The sequence below is a fragment of the Euphorbia lathyris genome, chromosome 3 (genome assembly GCF_963576675.1).
Source record: "Euphorbia lathyris chromosome 3, ddEupLath1.1, whole genome shotgun sequence".
Lineage (NCBI taxonomy): Eukaryota > Viridiplantae > Streptophyta > Magnoliopsida > Malpighiales > Euphorbiaceae > Euphorbia > Euphorbia lathyris.
The window spans coordinates 37,686,931-37,708,167 of NC_088912.1; the positions used below are offsets into that span (position 1 = coordinate 37,686,931).

At 33.5% G+C, this 21,237-nt stretch overlaps 3 protein-coding genes across 3 annotated transcripts; 2 read left to right on the forward strand and 1 right to left on the reverse strand.

Moving 5' to 3' along the window:
* The first annotated feature begins 4,012 nt into the window (after positions 1–4,012).
* LOC136224907 (protein transport protein Sec61 subunit beta-like) lies at positions 4,013–5,200 on the forward strand. The gene has a single exon (XM_066013334.1). The coding sequence runs from the start codon at positions 4,215–4,217 to the stop codon at positions 4,539–4,541; it is 327 nt and encodes a 108-aa protein (XP_065869406.1). The 5' UTR covers positions 4,013–4,214; the 3' UTR covers positions 4,542–5,200.
* An 8,589-nt stretch (positions 5,201–13,789) lies between these two features.
* Positions 13,790–16,321, forward strand: LOC136223936 (syntaxin-72-like). The gene is made up of 9 exons (XM_066012117.1): positions 13,790–14,130; positions 14,282–14,407; positions 14,515–14,671; positions 14,766–14,851; positions 14,969–15,037; positions 15,121–15,165; positions 15,263–15,325; positions 15,481–15,557; positions 16,056–16,321. Exons 1-9 carry the CDS (start codon positions 13,975–13,977, stop codon positions 16,066–16,068), a joined length of 792 nt encoding a protein of 263 aa, XP_065868189.1. The 5' UTR covers positions 13,790–13,974; the 3' UTR covers positions 16,069–16,321.
* A 289-nt stretch (positions 16,322–16,610) lies between these two features.
* On the reverse strand, positions 16,611–18,431 carry LOC136222619 (NAC transcription factor 29-like). Its single transcript, XM_066010363.1, has 3 exons — positions 18,260–18,431; positions 17,852–18,138; positions 16,611–17,141 (listed from the first exon to the last, which is right to left on the reverse strand). The coding sequence occupies exons 1-3, from the start codon at positions 18,429–18,431 to the stop codon at positions 16,611–16,613; spliced, it is 990 nt and encodes a 329-aa protein (XP_065866435.1).
* Positions 18,432–21,237: the final 2,806 nt, after the last annotated feature.

The following is a 21,237-nucleotide window of genomic DNA, read 5'->3' on the forward strand; positions in this document are numbered from 1 at the left end:
TATTAAATTGGAATTTTATAATATTTTCTAGTTAAAATTTCTAAAATATATTATTTAGCGATGAGAAAACCATGCAGATGTTTCAACAAGGGATTATGACTAGTGTTAATTAAAGTGATTGGAGTAATGGAAGTCAAAGAAGGGGAAGCCCTTGCAATTCTGCAGACGTTAAGGTGGGCAGCTGAGCGCGGGCTCTCAAAAGTGGTGTTTGAAACGGATTCTCAATTGGTATGTACGGGGATTGAAGGGAAAGAGGATGATTATTCTGGGTTTGGAGACATAATTGATCGTTACAAACTCATTCTTAGTAATAATAACGGTTTTTCGGTCCGTTACCAGAAAAGACAAGCAAATGGATTGGCTCATGCTTTTACAAGATCGGTTCAACCAAATGATGGTCTTAGTTGTTTTGATGTTTTTCCGAGCTTTCTGTCTTATTCTTTATTAAATTTCTGTAATTACATGATTCATTAATAAAGGCTTGATTTGTTTTAAAAAAAAAGTGTTAATTAAAAAAACACTGATTCGGTTATGTTTTTTTGGTGAAAACTGATTCGGTGAAAACTGATTTGAAACAAAAAGTATAATTTTTTTATTATTAAAATAAAGATTTTTTATTTTTTCAAATAGTCACTCCTATTTCTAAACATTAACTTTTTCTTTTACTAATATCTACCTTAAAACTAAAAATTAAGAAATTAAAGTTACTTACGATATCATTAAATTTTTAAAATTTTTCATTTTGAATCCATTAACTGTTAAATTGACAATGTCAATCCAACAGCTCTCGATTTTGTAATTATCAACAAGCAAAGTCTTCGTTTTGACAATAAAAAAACCACACCCCTTCATTTGTGAATAAGTATAACCACGTATTTTTTTTTAAATTAATCCTTGTTAAAACTAAGGATTATGATGCTAATAATAAAGATTTGGATTCAGTTTTTCATTTCTGTCAATTCTTTTATGGTATATCAGGAAAGAAGTTCCAGTTTTCAAGATTTGAAAGTTTTTTTTTTCGATCAAATCTAATTCCAATAATTTCTTTATGTCTATGTTTATCTAAAACAAAAATCGAAAATCAATGAGCAAATTACATTTTATCCCTTAGAGGTTCTGTTTGTTCGATCTTCAAGTTTGATTAGTTGGTGAGAGACATGCTTGTCAAATTCCTTCTAGTCCATTCTATGTTCATCCAGGCGAAATTCTGAGTTGGATTCTGAAAACTCAACCTTCAACCACTACAAATTACTTCTCCTAAAGTCCTTTTTATTAAAGGTTGTTTGATTGCAAACAACAAGTTCTACTTCATTAATGGTTATATGCATTTATTTGTTGTGCCATACATAGATTAATCAATCGGCTTGAGATAAGTGTAATTAGTTGGTAATTTCTTGGCTCAAGCATTCTCTTTCTACTTCCATTGCTCCATCAAGAATTTGGTTTGATACGATATCAAATGTTTGGAAGAATTTAAAGAACATGTATTCTCAAGGCAATGCGTCACATATTGTAGAATACAGGATGAAATCTTGGATATTACACAAGGAAATCTATCTCTGACAGATTATTTTACAAAGTTATAGATTGTGTGGGAGGACCTCATCATTTTTCACGCCCGAGCCCGCGGATCGTAAACGTTCTCTTTTGATGGCTCTTGTTGTACTTGTTCGTCAACGATGTTGGACGGTTCATCTAGGGAGACTAGTTCATAGGGCTTTCGAGTTGCCACCAATTACTTTGACGGTTTTATAGGATACCAAATTGATTCGTAATTGACCCTTTCAGGTGATTCTAATAAGGTAGTGGTTTGCGATTATTTTGTGTTCGGTTTCTCAGTTACGTGTAAGGAATAGATGACATCTCATCCTACCCTGCTCGATAATTCGATACTATTGTACTTCCACGTGCTTGCTCTACGTACTTTAAATTGAACTGTTTTGAAGAGTTGTTAATTGTATCCATTCAACCCTTTACTTTACTTGATCTTCAAACCATTTTACTTTACTTTTTGTTTTCGTTTTTGCTTGGTCCTTCATTGTAACTTTTCTTGACGATTTCGACTTTTGAGTAAATGTTTCTTCTGTTCTCATTTTCCTTTGCTTTTTTTTTCTGGTTATGTCTTCTAAAAAGCAAAACAAACAAAACATTAAGAAACCTTACAAAGCGGACGAGTCCGCTGGGAAAAAGAAGACACAGAGAAGGTCTATTTGCATGTTGAAAAGCAGTCGTTGATGCTGACTAAGATGAATACTCAGTCACGCGTGAAAGGTTATCTCCATCTTCAAAGGATGGACATTCATATCACCCCCCCATGTTGAGTAGGTACCGATAGCCGAGGTTACTTGGGTTGAATTTTGAAAGTCCACGTGTCAATATGCAACTACACAGAAGCAATGTATCCACTCACATGCCTAAATTAGTTCGTGGAGAAGATTGGAGGGTGATCACAATCAGTAATTTAAAGCTATAATGTAAATGCGAAATTAACTTGTTTACCTCGAGCTGAGCTTGCTCTGTTTATAATGATGTTGAGTTGTAGAAGACGGTTATGGATTGTGGAGCAGGGTGGGCCACGTGTCTCCTATTGATAGGAGAGAGTGGGCCTAGATATCGAGACCTAGTATCCGTCAATGCCATTATGCTCGTGATTCCCAGGATCGGGAGTGGTCATAGCAGCAGTTGGATTCTTGACTGGGTCTTGCGAGATCTCTAGAATCAAGCTTCTAGTAGTTCGTTGTTTGGTTGTGTTTTATACAATGAGAAACTACACATTCTATCTTTTAGAAGGTGAGTTCGAGAAGCAAAGTTATATTTACCTGATATCACCAGGGTTGACTTGTCATTTTTTTTTTTGTACATTTTACTGAGAGATCATCCATAAAGTGATATATATTAGTGTGATAAAATTAAGATTGTAGATCAAAATGTGAAACTGGATAAAAGTTGTACACCTCGTATGTAATTTACCCTCAAATATTATTATAGAGCACATATAATTTTTTTCTGTATTAAGCATTAGTTGCATATCATTCTTTATAATTTTATAGTAGAATTGAATATTAATATTTTTAAATTCAATAAAATATTTGGATGTTAAAAAAAAATTTGTCGAACTCGTACCAAATACAATATAATTTTTAATTTTTTTTCAGATGTAATCATATGTTTATGATATGTAAATGATGGATGATAAAAACTGTGACTATTTGATATGCACTGTAAGACTAAAATGAGTTTTGGGAAAGAAAGTTTGAAAACGTTGAAGATGAAGTTTTAATTCATAAGTGTTGCTTGGGACCAAAACTCAATTGGTGCTTTTTACTAGTTGAGATTTATGATTTTAATATTTCAATAAATTAGTTTATGACAACTATTTATATATTTTATTAAATGTTCTATTTTATAATGATGTAAGAGATTATGGTAGAGGCTATTCTTACTTTGTTTTAGATAAAGTCCTGTTTGGTAAATAGGCGTTAGCTGATAGCTGATTACATTAGCCGTTAACTTATTACTTTTTTGGTTATGTGATTTGATTAGCTGATTGTATAAACTTGTTTGGTAAAATTTAGTGGATTGTTAATAGTTGTTTGTATAAAATGATAAATAAGGATAGTGTAAAGTCATTATTTGAGGTTAGATAGTAATAAATAGAGGTAAAAATGTCATTAAAAGAGATGAAGTAATAAACTAATTGAAAAATCTTCTAAACTGTATTTTTTCAAAATTAGTTTTTTAGACTTAATAAGTTTTTTCAAACCTCTTTCTATCAAACACCGTTATTAAAGGTTTGATTAGTTAAAAGCCTATCAAACACCGTTATTAAAGGTTTGATTAGTTAAAAGCTCTAAAATGGTTCATACCTCGTACCTGTAATTATTATTATTATTATTATTTTTTCGGAAAGCTCTTTATCCAAAATCAAAACTACAACTTTAATACTAAAATCTAAAAATTGAATAAAACTGAAGTAGGTATGTAGGTGAGTGATGGCATACCAACTTCAAAGGCCAGAGCTTTCCAGAACTTATCCAGATCAATATAATATTTAATAAAAGGATTTCAAACATCCCTCATTTTTCTTTTATTTACATCTCTATCCCTCTACCGGTCTACTCTTGCCTTGCCTCGTTTTAATATTCATTTTTTTTTGTTATTTCCCGTTTCAATCATTTTTATTTGCTTGCTTCTCTGTCTTCAGCAGTCCAACAATGGCGAGAGGTTCTTCCCAGTCTCAATCCTCTACTTCCTCCACTTCCCGTCCTGGCGTGGTGGCTCCTCCTCGGGGATCTGCTGCGGCCACTGCCGGCATGCGTCGCCGCCGTATTGGATCAACTAGTTCTGCATCTGCTGGAGCTACAGGCGGCGCAATTGGTGGCGGAAGCACCAATATGCTCCGATTCTACACTGATGATGCCCCGGGTCTCAAGATCTCCCCTACCGTCGTTCTCGTTATCAGCCTTTGCTTCATAGCCTTCGTCAGCGCGCTTCACGTGTTTGGCAAAATATATAGGAACAAGGTTGATCCTGCCGCGTAAATTTTCTTATCCGACTTTGGAAGAGGAAGTTGCTATTTCTGATCTTTGACTGGTAGGTAACCGAATGCTTTTTTCCCCCAAAAAAGAACTTTCTCTCGTGTTGCTTTGTAAATGAATGCAGGGTTTAAAATCGTTGGATCGTGAAATTCTATACTTACGAGGAAAATTTACAAGGCAGTTTTATTACTGATTTTGATTCCAGTTTCCGATTAATTTGCATTTGTTGATTATGGCGCCATGCTTGATGTTTGATGGATCCTGTGATTAGAGTTAGGTTTTGGTAGCTATAGGTATTGATGCCATTACTAATTGAGATACTGTGTTGGAGCTTCATAGAAATTGGATGGCATTAGATCGATGTTGATGAGATGTTTGTCAAAATGTCCCAATGACAAGAATGGATTTTAGATTCAATAAATTTATGGATTGATTGATCACATAGTAATTGAATAAACATTTGGCTGATGAGCAAAAAGATTCACCTACTTTTGATATATATATCAAGCTTTTTTGCTGTTCATAAAATGTTTGTTGTTTCAGGAATTAGGCAAACTTAGAAGCTTTTTAATGGCAGAGCAAGTAAAGTAACATCTATTCTCTTTTTACATGCTGTTATTTCCAATTGAATATGATTGTTTGAGGTTAGATTTCATTGTTTATTTTCCAATGAGTCGTGATATTATGATCTAGTGGAGTCCATATGACAAACAGGACTCGTGTTCATAATTGAATTTCCTGCAAACAATAATTCGAATCACGCCAGTAAACCAGCAATTCACAGAAACTAGCTCTAGCTCTACCTCATCACAAAGTTATTTCAAAGGTCTTGTGCATTTTTGCAAAAACTCTCTATAGAACAAGAAGAAATTTTTCTTAAAAAAAAAACAAAGAAGAAATTTTAAACAAATTGAAAATCATTCTAATCAAAATTAGAAGTCAAATATGTCACGTCACTCCAGCTGCTAATTAACAATGTGTTCAGCTTTTTTCATAAAGAAAGGTTTTTGGATAGGTCTCATTATCATTAAATTTATTTAAAGTGATTTATGAAATGTATATAACTTTTTGGATTTTGCTCCAAAATGGAGCTCATAATGAAGATTATTCTTCAATAGAAGCTTAGTTAAACATTTTGCTCAATGTGGGGCTTGTTTAACTAGGCTCGAAACCGGAAGGCTAGCTTCCGGTTTCAATTTGCAAGGAAACCGGAAGTTCAATTTTTTTTTTTATTATACAAATAGAAACCGGAAGTTTTAAAATAAATTTTTTTTTTAACTTTCAAGCGGTGGTCTCCGTTTTTAAAAAAATTTTAATGTAAAATTTCAAAAAAGTCCCTATATATTTTTTAACTTTTTAATTTAACTTCAATTTTTAATTTAAACTGTAAAAATTATAATTTCAACTGTAAAAACTGTAATTTAAACTGTCAAAACTGTAATTTAAACTGTCAAAATTATAATTTCAACTGTAAGTTAAACCAGCCCTACAGTGGGCAAAATAAGCCCCAAAGTGGGGCAAAATCCGTTTAAATTACAGTTTTTTTATAGTCACATTACAGTTTGAAATATGGTTTTTATACTTCAAATATTTAACTGTCACTTCGAACATTTAATTGTCACTTCAAACAGTTTAAATTACAGTTTGAAATGACAGTTTGAAATGACAGTTACGGTTCGAAGTGACAGTTAAATAACAGTTAAACCATTTCAAACTGTAATTTAAACTGTTCAAAGTGACAGTTAAATGTTCGAAGTGATAGTTAAATGTTCAAAGTGAAAACCTATATTTCAAACTGTAATGTTACTATAAAGAAACTGTAAAAACCGTAATTTAAGCTGTCAAAATTATAATTTTAAACTTATATTTAAAAGAATAAAACATTTTTAACCGAATTAGATGTTTACTACTAACTAATTTGATAAGGAAATGTTTAATTAATGAATTTAAAATAAATAGTTAAAAGTTGAAGTTAAATTAAAAAGTTAAAAAATATATAGGGAGTTTTTTGAATTTTACATTAAAATTTTTTAAAAAGTGGAGCTTGAAAGTTAAAAAAAAAAATTATTTTAAATAGAAATTGACTTTCGGTTTCTATTTGTATAATAAAAAAAAAATAAAAACTTGAGAAACCAGAAGACTAGCTTCCGGTTTCCTTGTAATTTGAAATCGGAAGCTAGCCTTTCGATTTCGAGCCTAATTAAACAAGCCCTATCGTGGACAAAATATTTAACTAGGCTCTTAATAAAGAATAACCTTCATTATGAGTATCATTTCAGAGTAAAATCCTAACTTTTTATTTTATTTTATTCCTTTAGTTGTTCGAGGCAACCAAAGATTAACCTTTTAATGCAATAAATGGGAACTTAATGCATCAACAGTATTGGATGGAGGAGGCTTATAAGTCAGGTGTCAATATGATGAGTCATGAAACTCTAACATTCACAATTAAATGAAATAAGGTTGAGCCTTAATAGGTTCGAGTCATACGATGATACATGGGTCGATACGTTTAACTTGTATATAAAATGGGTTGGGTCGGTTGATCTGTGAATTAATCGCAATCCGTATCATTTTAAGTGTGTTAGTGGATTGTATTGATCCAACCCGAAAACTCATTTAATCTGTATAAGGCTTGTAAATATCACTAATATATATGGGTATGGTTGTAATTATACATTCTTCTAATTAACCTTGTCTTGTTTATTTACATATGACTTTTGTTTGGATTATCACATAACTTCACTGCTGCTGCTACAACAATCATGCACAATACAAATAATGCTACAACTTTCTTCTCCATTTCCTTTTTCTCTCTTCTTTTTTTTTTCTTTGATTTATCTGCTCAATATATATATAATAAAATACTAACATCTAGGAATGTCTATACTTATCTGTCAATTCCATCTCTTTTGCCCGGGATTTATGGTTTAATTTTCATTTGGTTTGCCTAAAAATATAAACATTAACTAATGAGATTTGTTCATTTTCTTCCTATACAAACAATAACCTCTTTTAAGAGGAAATCTCAAATCTTCCTTTCATAAATACTTTTTTCCCAATGTTTTAAAAACCGTACCGGACGTCGAGCCGAAGTGATACAGAGTTAAGGATCAATAGGTTCAACCAGTTGGCTCGAATTTATTTGAACCAGATTATATTATGAATTGATAAAGAAAAATAAAAATGTTACCATATAGTGTTGATTTTTAATAATTATGGGTCACGAACTCTACCACATAGTCCGGTTTGCCGGTTTGATACCGGTCTGTTGGTTCACTTCGGTTCATCACGAATCAACAATATTGACCCAGACTAGATATAACCGGATCGGATACGTGGCCGGTTTGCAGTCAAACCGGTTCAACCGACCGGTTCGGTCTTGTTCTTTCCTCTATGGATGGTCTATACTTTTAATTTTTTTAATTAGGTAAAAGATAACAAAATATTCAATAGATTAATATTGTTTGTAATATGTTTTTGTAAGATATAATACGATATGATAAAAGAGATAGAAGTTATAATGGGTTAATGGGTTGAAGAGTCCTACAATTCATTTAGCTGGTTTTGATAGCATGTTAGTGGGTCAAACGAGTTATGTTAATTTTTTAGTCAAGTTTTGTAAGTAAACGAGTTATCTAGGTCAACTCGTGTCAACCTGTTTAATAAACATGCCATGTTAGGATTGACTTAAACGGGTCAACTAAATAGGTTGACACGATCCGTGAAGCCATATTGACACCCCCATAAAACATAATAATAATGCTCAACAAAAACAGAATTATGGACACCCAACTTAGCAAATCCTAGATAAGAGAGATGGGAATGGAATTGTAAATAATTAAGGGCATTAAAATTCCATCTAAGGATAATAAAATTGCCAAAAACCGTTTAGAAAAAATGCTTAATTGGACGAGTTAAAAGCCAATACGTCGTTGTTGGTCTAGTTACAAACAGATTGTTTTGTTTGATATATCAACTCTGATGGTATTTGGCTCATAACTTCTTTAGACAAGTTCAGATTGAGGTGATTCAAAACTCTATATAAAGCTAGCATTTAGAGGAAAAACTTCATCTTTTAAAAAACTCAAAATTCAGAATTTAAAAGCTTCAAAATTGGCTCTAAAGTGGATGCATCGGTTGAATACTTAGAACTACTAACTTGAAGTGTGTTACCAACTCAACGTGGGTCATTAACTCGGCGTGTTGACTAATTTTCAGTGAATTTCAAACCTATTCACATGCCAAATCAAGCCGGCTCCTTGTTTCTCCCTAAATGAGTATCATGCCCATTCACTTTTGTGTTCTTAGAGCATCTCTACTTTTGTCTTCTTAGAGCATCCCTAATGGTTGGAGGATTGCACACCCTCCAACAATCACCCATTTCTATCAAAACCGGCTTTACAACAAGTCATTTTTAGTGGTTAGTCACTGCCACAACTATTTAATGAGTCTCATACGTCATATATTATTTTATTTTCTTTACTTTTTAATTAGGGAAAAGTACAAAAATAAACATTGTGGTTACATGTATTTTCAATCGCAACCATGTGGTTTAAAAGTTTTTAAAATGGTACCATTTACTACAATCTGTTAGCAAACATAGACATTTCTTTCTAACGGTGTTGAAAATGCTGAGGTGGCAGTCAAAGTCAAAAGGTTTGAGGGGGTAATTTTGTCCTTTCATATATACAATTGTTTCTAATATATTATATTTTTAAAATTTTAAATCTAACCGAATACACAATTGACACCTCCTCTTTTTCCTTCTCCCCCATCTCTCCCAAACTCATCGTCTTCTACCTTCTTACCTTGGTCTTCTACCATTTTCTTTTTCTTATTTTAAGTTATTTGTTTCATTATTATTGCTGTAGTTTTTTTCTCTAATTAAGAACAAATTACTTTCTTTTTACCTACAAATAGAATCCGATTACGAGCTTTTAGTCTTTCCCAGAATTCTCGAAAGAATAGAATTAACCCAATCTCAACTTCCAAGCTTTGCCAGACACAACAATGGCGGATCCCATAGAAAAATCCACAAACCAGACGACAAAAACGTGGAAGTTATAATCAATAGTTTCCACAAATTAGAACCTGCTTATGTCGATTATTTACAAAAAGAATTGCCGAACAAAGTATGGCTAGTCGGACCTGTTTCTCCGTGTAATCAGAACGTCGAAAATAAAGCTGAAAGAGGCCAAAAAACCACTGTAAATGAACAAAATATTCTCAATTGGCTTGACCGTAAAAAAAAACCTGGTTCTGTTTTTTACTTGAATTTTGGCTCGGATGGCTCCTCAACAGCTCTAGGAGATTGCCGCCGGATTTGAGGCTTCCGGTCACCGGTTTATCTGGGTGATTGGGAGGATTTTCAATTCGAGAACATGACCCTTTGGAAGCATTGCAGAGAAAGAGGCCCCAGACAAGAATTACTTTGATAAGTTGGAAGAAGAGTGGGTGGAAAGGAAGTTGTGAGCTTTGTTCAATTTTTTTTCTCAAATTTCTTCTACCATTACAGTAATAGGTAGAAGATGAAGATGAATTTGGGAGAGACGTGGGAGAAATGTAAAAGATGAGGTGTCAGTTGTTTATTGGTAAGATTTAAAATTTTAAAAATATAATAAATTAGAAAATATAGTATATATGAAAGGACAAAATTATCCCTATAATTTTTTTTGACTTTGACGGTCACCTCAGCATTTTTAACACCGTTAGACAGAAATGCCTATATTTGTTAACGGATTGAAGTATATGGTACCATTTTGAAAACTTTTAAACCACGTAGGTTGCGATTGAAAATAGGTGTAACCACAAGGTTTATTTTTGTACTTTTCCCTTTTAATTAATTAACATATTTTTTGGTAAAGCTCTTAGTCTGTTAGTTGAGAGCCTACCTATGATCACACAGATCATGGGTTCGAATCACATGAGTGGGGGTGGGTTGATGGTTTTTCTTTATCTTTAATGTAATTTTCCTTTGTTTAATGTAAGTAAAGAAAAAATTAATTAACATATTTTGTATTAATACTATATTGATAATGAATTAATATTTATTCTTAATTTTTTTTTGGTAAGAATATTTATTCTTAATTGAATAAATGTTTATAATTTAATTAATTAATTTAATTGGATTAAAAAATTTGAAATTGAAATTTAATATTTTTTTCTAAATATTAATCCAATTTTGATTAATTTTTGGGAAAATTATAAAATTGGGTAAAATGGGAGATCTATTTACATTTTTAACTCATTTACTCAACATACTACATATTTAGACTATGTTTGTGTGACTTTTCTAAAATACCATCACCTTTTCATCTTTCCCCTTCTCCTCCTTATGCGAACGGTTGCTCTCCCAGACTTTTGATCTTCCTCTCTTCCTTTAAATTTCGCGAAATCTGCACCATTTCTCTTTATCACCATGTATTTCTCTTCTTTCTCTCTTCATCTCTTGATTCTTCATCTTTCTAATCCTGGAAAACGAAGCCATGGTTCTTCATTTTCCTGTTCCAGCTCGTTCATTGGTTTCTTTCTTCTTGTGACCATCGAAGAAATGGTTATTCTACGTTATTTTCATCGTTTCTCCCAGTTTATCATATTGTTATAGTTGATTTTAAGGGTGAAAGACACGAAAAATGTAAGTATCTACTGTTTTCTCTGTGTTTTTCCAGAAAATCACTTCGCGTAGTCGATGATTTCGCGAAGATCTGCGATGAGAAAGAGCTTGAAATGTGACCATCTACTTCACGAATCGATGATTTCGCAAAGTCTGCGAGTAGAACAGTTCATGATTTTTCACTCGCAGACTTCGCGAAATCATCGATTCGCGAAGTAGATCGTCACGTTTCAGGCCTCGCAGACTTTGCGAAATCATCGATTCACGAAGTAAAATCATCCTCTTACCTGCACATTTATATTCACATACTTCGCGAATCCTTATTTTGCGAAGCCAAATCGTCATTTTTTCTGCCTAACACGATTAAATTTTTCTGAAGGTGGGTTGAATACATAACATCCATTTCTGGAAGACGGCGTATTGGGGTGCCATGAGAGACATCCATCCCAAAAGGCCAGGACTTCCATTTCAAGATTGGCCACATTTACTTAAAAATGATTGGTTAAGAGTTATTGTGGCAATCTTGTTGTGGCAATCTTGTTGTGTACCATGTGATATGTCCATCCCAAAAGGTCTGGACTTCCATTTATCATCCCAAAAGGTCTGGACTTCCAGTACAGGGAGAGATTTCCGTCCAAATTCGTCACATTCACTTTGAAATGATTTGTTAGGGTTTATTGTGACAATCTTGTTGTAAATTTTGATAATTATGATTTTAATGTTGTTATTATGGCAATCTTATTTTAAATTTTGATAATATTATGATTTTAATGTTAGAATCCCTTATTGTTTGGTCTTTTTGGTTATATACCACTTCGCAAATTTTATTAAAAATATGTACAGATTTCGCATATGCGAATTAATATTATCAACTAAACCAAACATTAGCTTCGCAAACTTTGCATATCGCTAAAATCTGCGAAGTCAGACGGGAGGGAGACGGCCGCGCCGTAAAATTACAAACATATTGATGGTATTTTGGAAAAGTCACACAAACATAGTCTAGATATGTAATAAGTTGAGTAAATGGAATTAAAATGTAAATATATCTCCCATTTGACCCAATTTTACAATTTTCCCTTAATTTTTTCAAACCAAACCCAAATGGACTAATTCATCCAAAGAAATAATCAATTGCAATATCACTATTGAAAAGAAAACCCAACAAAATCCATCCCAATATTCAGCAATGTTGATTAATAAGTTCATTCCTATATTGGACAGAGAGAGAAATGCTCCGAAATTAACAAAATAATTTACTTTTCAGACCATGTTGCTTGCCACTATCTTAATCATTTCAACAAATTCCCACCCTAGCCCCGTGAAAGGATAAAAATACCATTTCATGGGTTTTGGGGAGGAAAAAGCTATTTTTTTGCTCTCCCGACATGCGGGCATGTGCCTATCACGCCTCATCTTGTGGTCGGGCGTGATAGCCCCAAGCCTCACCGTGTGGTCGGGCGTGATCGCTATACGCCCGACCACACGGTGAGACGTGGGGCTATCACGCCCGACCACAAGGTGAGGCGTGATAGGCACAAGCCCGCATGTCGGGAGAGCAAAAAAAATAGCTAGTCCGCTATTGAATTAAATCCGTAAATACCTGTTACGTAAAAAAAAATTAGTCCGCTATTGAATTTAACCCGTAAATACCTGAATTAACAAAATAAAAATTTAACTAAAATTAACAAAATAAAGATTTAGTTAAACTAAATTAAACAAAATAAAATTTACAACATAAAAATTTAGTTAAACTAAATTAAACAAACTAAAAATTACAAAAAATTAATTAAATTAATTAAAACCCCTCGGGCGTATGAACATCACGCCCGACCTATGGTGCGGGCGTATGAACATCACGTCCGAACCATAGGTCGGGCGTGATAGCCTCACGCCCGAACCACAGGTCGGGCGTGATATTCATACGCCGGAACCGTAGGTCGGGCGTGATGTTCATACGCCCGACTGCGATTCCGGCGTTTTTAAAAAATCACCCACAGATTCAATTTTTAAGCTTAAATCAAAAAACAAAAACGGTAAATCTTATTATTTTCGCTTTCCCTTTACGGTTGTTGTTACACTTCATGTTTTGGTTCACAAATTAGTCCGGATTTGATCAAAGAGTGTGTAAGGTATTTAAGAGGTTTTGTGTTTTTTCAAATTTTGGGTAAATAGTAGTTTACGGAGCTAGGGGTGGGAATTCATGACTGGGTAAGTAATCCACTCACAAACATCAAAGAATGTGTTGTCCAATTTTCCTCTGCTCTGCTTGTTCTAATTCACAAACAACTCGCCCAAATTGGACAGGAGATCCTTCAGCCTTTTCTGTAATGCTTAATTACTCTTATAAAATTTCAAATGGAGGGACTTAGACTGCCCTGTTTTTCAATTTTTTTTCTCTAATTTCAGGAAAAAAATTTAAAAAAATATGGCGTTGCATCGGTTTCCAGTAGGACCATCGTTATTTATGCATATATTAGGTTAATAAAAAAAAATGCTTCGTCATTTTTCCTGAAAAGAAGAAGAAAAAAAATTGCTTGGTCATTTTTCCTAAAAAAAAGAAGAAGAAATTGCTTGGACATTCTGTAAGAGAGGAATGAGGATGGACATGCCATCATGTGCGCGCCAAAAGAATCGGTTACTTTCTTTTTGTTTATTTACAACGAGAAGCAATTTGGCGCTTTTATCGGTCTACCCCTCCTTCTCCACGCAAAACCATACCAAAACTGGAAAGAGAAACTCATTTCTTCTTTCTCTCCTTTCCTGATTCTGTTCCCCTCTTCCTTTCATCTACCATAACACCTAAAACAGGATCAAAAGATGGGCGTCATTGACATTCTCTTCAGAGTCGATGAGATTTGCAAGAAATATGACAAGTACGATGTCGACAAGCAGCGCGAGCAGAATCCTTTGGGAGATGATGCTTTTGCTAACCTCTATTCCTCCGTTGAGTCTGCCATTGATGCCGCTATCCAAGTTCGAATCTATTCTTATTTACATTTTCCCGTTTTATTCTGTGAGATTGTCACGGAATTTTGAAGTTTATAAAAACAGAGCAATATGTGCATGTATATATGTGTTTGTTTATCTGTGTGTATGTGTATCATGATTTTATTAATTTGTGCAGAAATCTGAGGCTGCTTCAATGGAGACGAACCGCGCTGCTGTGGTTGCAATGAACGCAGAGGTTCGCAGAACTAAAGCTCGATTGGCGGATGAAATTCCTAAACTGAAAAAATTGGCTAACAAGAAGGTGAATTAATTCCCTTGTGTTCAATTTCTGTTTCCTGAATTTTCTTCTAATATGGTGTATTTATTAGCCTATGTATATATAATTTTGTTTTAATGCAATCGGGACAGGTCAAAGGGCTTTCAAAAGAAGAACAAGCAATCCGGCATGACCTGGTTCTTGCTCTCCCAGATAGAATTCTAGCCATTCCAGATGGTGGAAACACGGCAGCATCTGGAGGATGGGCAGGATCAACATCTCATCAAAATATTAAGTTTGACTATTCAGGTAATTAGTATTGTTATTACCTTAATTGTTATATTATATCTATTGTAAGTGAGAGCTTATATGAATCATTGGTTTCACTTTTGGCAACAAGCAGAAGAACAAATGAACAGTGATTTTTTTGAACAATCTGAGGAATCAAGTCAATTTAGACAAGAGTATGATGCGCGGAAGATAAAACAGGCATGTAAGATTCCTGATTAGTTTGGTTGATTCTGTAGCCTTGCTATAAGTTAAATATTTTCAACTGATGATTTGATTAGGATTCAACATTTTATTACTTGCTCTTCGTTTGCACAGGATGAAGGTCTTGATGTTATATCAGAAGGATTGGAAACCCTGAAACATTTAGCTCATGATATGAATGAGGTTTGTCACTGACACCATTTTGCATTTATATTCTAGTATAGAATAAAATGATACCAATTAATCCTTTGTTTTGATATTCACAGGAATTGGACAGGCAGGTTCCTTTAATTGATGAAATTGATACAAAAGTGAGCATATTATTTACAACATTCTTATGTTTCTATTCAGACCATGGGGAATAATCTAGAAAGTTTCTTGAATTGTTTCATTTTTCTACTCAAACAGGTGGACAAGGCAACTTCAGATCTTAAAAACACAAATGTTAGGTTGAAGGAAACACTTGTACAGGTAATTCACATGCAAGTGAATGTTTCATTGCGTTACCCACTTTACGATCCTCGCGTTTCTTATTTTTCGTAATTCCAGAAGATACAACACATAATTTCAATAATAACATTTATTTTTTCTCTTGTTTTTGTGCTTTTTCTTTATGAACTTTCCAGATAAGGTCCAGTAGAAACTTCTGCATTGACATTATTCTGCTTTGCGTAATCCTGGGAATTGCTTCCTACTTGTACAAGTAAGCTGCCTTGTTTTTCTTTATACTATTCTTAGATGCATATTTCATAGTGATTTTACTTGATTTGATGAAGTCAGTTTTCCTGAGTTGATAATGGAACAATTTTAGGTGGTTTCTTATTGCCATTCAGTTAATATTTGTGATGCAAATAAAGATTACAAATTACCTTTTGTTTATGGACTTCCTGAAACTGCTATCTGAAATAGTACGTAATTTTCAAGTAGATATTGTGGTTTGCTCAAACTACAAATCTACTTATGTTTTTTCTTTCTTTTTAATCCACATTGAAATATCTAGATTAAATGTGATTCACTTGTATGGGGAATTTTGTGTGATACTTTGATCTTGATCTCTAAAGTACATCTCATTTAAATATCCATCTGATTTATGAACATAAAGAAAGAGATTGTGCAGTATCTAGCTTCTGTTTGCACCTCCTTTATGATTTTTTTTTTCCCTTGAAATTTTCCTAATGAATTCATGTTTATTTTCTTGCAGTGTATTGAAGTAATTGGACTTTCCTTCGCTCATAATGTTATCTGGTACCCTGATATATAAAGCATATTCTTTCAATGTCTTCAAGATACACATTTTCAGTTATAAACATGTAATGTCGCCCTGAAAGAATTATGTGCGTGTGACCATTTGTATCGAACATTTGATAATAGCTTTAACACGTGCGCAGAGATGCTTTGTGCTACTGTAATAAGTTTAGAGCTCCTTATTCTGCTAATAACTTCATTCCATTCTCAATTACATATCATACAAATATTATTCGACATCTAAGAAATAGCTTAATTTGAGAATGCTGTTCTTTGATCATAGACATTTATTCTTTGCACAATATATATTATTGCAAGTTGCAGGACACCTCAAATCTTAAAGTGACTATCAGAATTAGCTGCACATAATATAGTTGACAGATACAATACAGCTTTGGTCTATCCATTGCAGTTTCCCTCAGTAATTTTCCCACTTTAGCTGTCTTATATACATTTTATGCTGTACAGGTACAATCTGACTTTTATAATTAGTACTTGGTAAAGTGATTCATTAGCATATGTATGTGATAGTGGAGGGAAATTCATGAAACTCGGGAAAGCCGTTGATTAGATCAAACATGTTAGGATTGTAGAAGCTGTCTTCAGATTGGTTTTCATCCCTGCAGTGTAGTGCACCCCTAGGTTGAAGATCATGGTTTCCATGGTCACTGCTTGTCTTCTTGTTTGATTGAAGGAAATTGGCACACTCAGCTTCCTCATTACTTTTTCTTTTAAATGAGCTATTCAAGGGGCTTCCGTCTTGGTAGACTGAAGAATAGCTACTGTCCATGTTGCTTTCTTGAGAAATGGTTTGAAAGGAAGGTAAAGTTTGGCCAGCAAGGATAGAAGCTAGGACTGGACAATCATTGTTTAAACATTCAGTGATCATGTCATTCTTATATTTTGTGTATGGACTACATGCTTCCTCCAGTGTTGGTAATTGCCATATAATGTCTTTGTTATTGCTGTTGTCCAGGTCTTCGTATGCATTTTTTGTGATGCTGCCTTTCTGCCTAACCCGGCATAGTACCCAGTCATCTAACTGTTAACACCGGGTGATTTTGTTATTGTTAATCTGACTCAAAATGAAATTTGGATATCAATTTGTTGTTTGAGCTTGATATTTTTATGGTTAAATTAGTCCAATCAAAATGATACTGTGGCATAAGCAGCAATTGACTTGTCGAACGTACCACGAATCATATGTTGATATGTGTCACTTTTGAATTTATTTCTGAAAAATTGACTCATTGTTCCAAATACATAAAAAACCAAAATAAGGTATTGTTATGCATTATTCTATGGGAGATTTTCTGTATGCCATGTGATTTATGTTGTTGCTGTGATTCCATTTGGTTTGACACAATCAATTATGTTTTTTTGACTATATCTGAAGGATGTAAATTACTTTCTTCACAACTTGTTAGGCTCCATCGTTATGTCAGCCATAAGTGGTCTAAAAGCACAATCCTAAGTATGCAAAGGTTCTTTTCCAGGAGGTTAATGGCAGGCAAAACTCAAGTCAACTTTTTGATAAACGGTATTAAAATAGGTTATCGTGTCATAATACACGATTATATATATGATATAAATGTAAAAAATAATAATGTTGTCAAACGGATGTATATGTTAAACAAGTTGTCTTTGTAAATCTTGTTATCACAACAGAATTGACAACAAGTTGTCTCAAACGCGTATGATTTCTTAATCATTTCTTAGTTAAGGAAAGAACATAAATTCTAACTGGCTTACCCTCATGGAGCCTTTGAATCTGGAGGATTTGATGGTCGAGTCTAGAAGTCTATATTCATTCATAATCCAATCAGTCTTGATTCCTTTGGAAGGTCGACCCATGTAAAATACCAAAGCTTTTTTCACTCCAATGTTTTTTGATCCTGAGCCAGAGAGAATAGATCTATCAGTACCAGTTGCTTTCCAGTATCCTAATCCTGCTGCCCTGTTTGGCCTCGCTCCGTTCGGATACTTCCTCTCTCTTGGAGTAAAGAAATACCATTCTTCTTCTCCAAACAAAGCCTTCCCTGTCATTTCATCAAAACATGACCCAATCAGCCGATGACCTCATTAAAATAAACACGATTATCATTTTTATTGCATTTATATCGTATACAACAATATGAAATATAACATGAAGACACATACTAGGTAGCTCCCATGGATTGTACTTGTAAAGATCGATTTCAGCTATGATAGACGGAGGAAAGGGACGCGAAGCGACTTTGTTTCGCAAGTAATGAACAATAAGTTCTTCATCAGATGGATGAAACCTGAATCCTGGAGGGAATTGGAAAGTTGTTCTTGCTTCTGTTTCCATTGATAGATATATATTTTTCCTTCTCTATAGTTACAACTGCTTCCTGGCTGTGATTTGGAAAATAACGATATAATCAATCGAAAAAGCAGCTGTAAAATTTTAGTGAAGTGTGTGCAAGGGATTATATTGTGCAAATTCATGCAGAAATGGACACTACTAAAGATAATAGACAGGAAACAGCCAAAATATATTTACGCCTATGTTTGTTTGAAGAATACCTGAAAGTGGAAAAAGTCTTGGACCATTCAGGACGTAACATGTCAGCACCATCATTGGAGTATAAAATAAAATGCCAGCTGGCTACATTATGATATGACATACAAATAAACTTGAAACTGCAGATAGTATACTATATTTCATGCAAACCTTATTTATTGTTGATCCCAATGTTTACTATCACCAACTAAAAAAAAAATCTAAATTTGCAAAAATTACATATATAATAATAAAAAGGATTAAATTTTGATGGGCACTCTCATTTATAATCAAGCTAAGTTAGACTCGATTGCATCATTTATAAATAAGCCGAACTTGAGAAAGACGAAACTCAGTTTGAAAACTCGTGCATAGGATGTTCGATTATTATTTTAGTAATAATATTTCTATAAAGGAGAAAATATAAAATAACGTATAAACTTTAGTTTTATATGTTTCAAAAATATATAGTTTCGTGTTAATTTTTTTTTAAATGAATATAATTAATGAAATGTTTGAGAACAAAGTTTATAAACATAATTAATGAACTGTTCACGAGCCAAATTTGTGAACAAACTTACGAAGATGATGTTGAGCTCGAGTTCAAACTCGTCAATTTTTGAGAGCCGAACATTAGCATATCAAAGCGCGACTTGACTCGATCCAAGTACCATCCTAACAATAGCTATATATTAGCAATTTTTACTAAGGGGGTGTTTGGGTACTCCTTTTCGTGCTCCTGTTTGCCTTTTCAGTTCGAAATGGAGAGTTTTAGGTGTTTGGTTAGTGACATTCCCGTTTGCCTTTTACACTTGAAAAGCAGCATTAGGTGTTTGGTTAGTGACATCCTGTTTGCTTTTTACATCTGAAAAGCAGCCTTTTACAAAAGCAAGGAATCTCTGCTTTTAGGAAAAACAGTTTTTTCCAACAACAAACAGCAAACCGTAACAGCAAACATCAATTAGCAACAGCAAGCAGCAACAACAAACAACAAACCGTAACAGTAAACAGCAAACAACAATAGCAAACAGTAGGTAAAACAAATGGGCCTTAAATATTGAACATCTCTTTATTCATCACTAATCAACAAGTCACTATAAACGTATGACTACTTCAAGTATTATATTAAGAAAACCCGAGTCTAACTAATGATATTTAGACTTGCTTTTTTAGAAAATTATTTAGACTTTTTTTCAATAATGAATATGGAATATTTTGAAAATGTATTAATATTTGTGTATATTGACATATTTGGAGCAAGTCTGAATTTCTATTTTAGAAAGAAGTTTAATGGTAGCTTGTACTCGAGAAATTCCAAAACAAAAAGAGGCTGAAATAACATACGTGTACACAAAAAGAGTTTTCAAAATATCCTCATAACTTGAGAAATTATACTCTACGCCTGTCATACCACGTCAAATTCTGATGTGGTATGTCATGGCCAATAAAATAATGACAGGTGTATTAATTTTTTTTATTATCATTGAAATAAAAACTCAATCATCCACTGCAACCTTCACTGCAACCTTCGCCTTCCATATCTTTCTATTCTCCTCCACTCCAGCCGTATTTCTCCGTCGGCGACCACCATCTCCGTCCGTTTCTTTCGACAAACACCATTTTAGTTGGATTTCTAACTCATTTTTAATTATGGTTCGGTTTAATTGAACCAAAGAAGATCTATTTTTCTTTCAATTGTCCAACAGCTTTCAGTGTAAATCCAAACTCAGGTGTTCAAACTCAGTTGCAGAATTCGGCTGATTTGTTTGAATTTAGTACAATACCAAATCAGATTTTGCAAAAATTTAACACCAAAGAACTAAACTTTTTCAATAAATCTGACCCAATTGCAACGATATACCCAATTTTAACAGATCATCCACATCTCCACATCAACAAACAAATTATCTCAATAGATTATTAGATATATATTAGGTTTTATTATTTTACAGCTGTATGGGTAGTTTAAGAATTAGTTAGTATTATAGGGACTAAATTAGAATTTTACTTCCTTTCCCTTTCCTAATCTTCTTGTATATATTGTATACCTGTGTAGGTATACGATTAACTTTTCATCTTCTTCTCTATCAATAAACTTCTAGTTTTCTTCTTTGTTCAATGTTTGATATGGTATCAGAGCAGATTAAATCGTTTCCGCTGATTGTTCTTCATTAATGGTCTTCCGATCTTCTTCTTCTATTAGAAATTTCTTTTGAGAAATTCTACTTTTCTTCCTACAGATCTTTGTGTTAGATCTGTATCATTTCCTCTATTTTCTAGAATCTTTTGTAAGATTCAGATCTCTTTTTCAAAAAGATTCTTGAAATTTTCCTTTAACAAGATGACTACTCCGGTGACACCGATTGCAACTGTACTTGATCAATCTTCATATCCGACAAGCTTCTATTATATACACCCAAGTGAAAATACAAGTCAATCTCTGGTATCTTTACCATTAACAGGGAGTAAAGATTATCATTCTTGGGCTAGGGCAGTGAAGCGTTCTTTGACAGCGAAGAACAAACTCAAATTTATTGACGGTACGCTATTGCAATCAGATGTTGAGGAAGTGAATCAATTAGCATGGAATAGGTGTAATCAACTTGTTCTT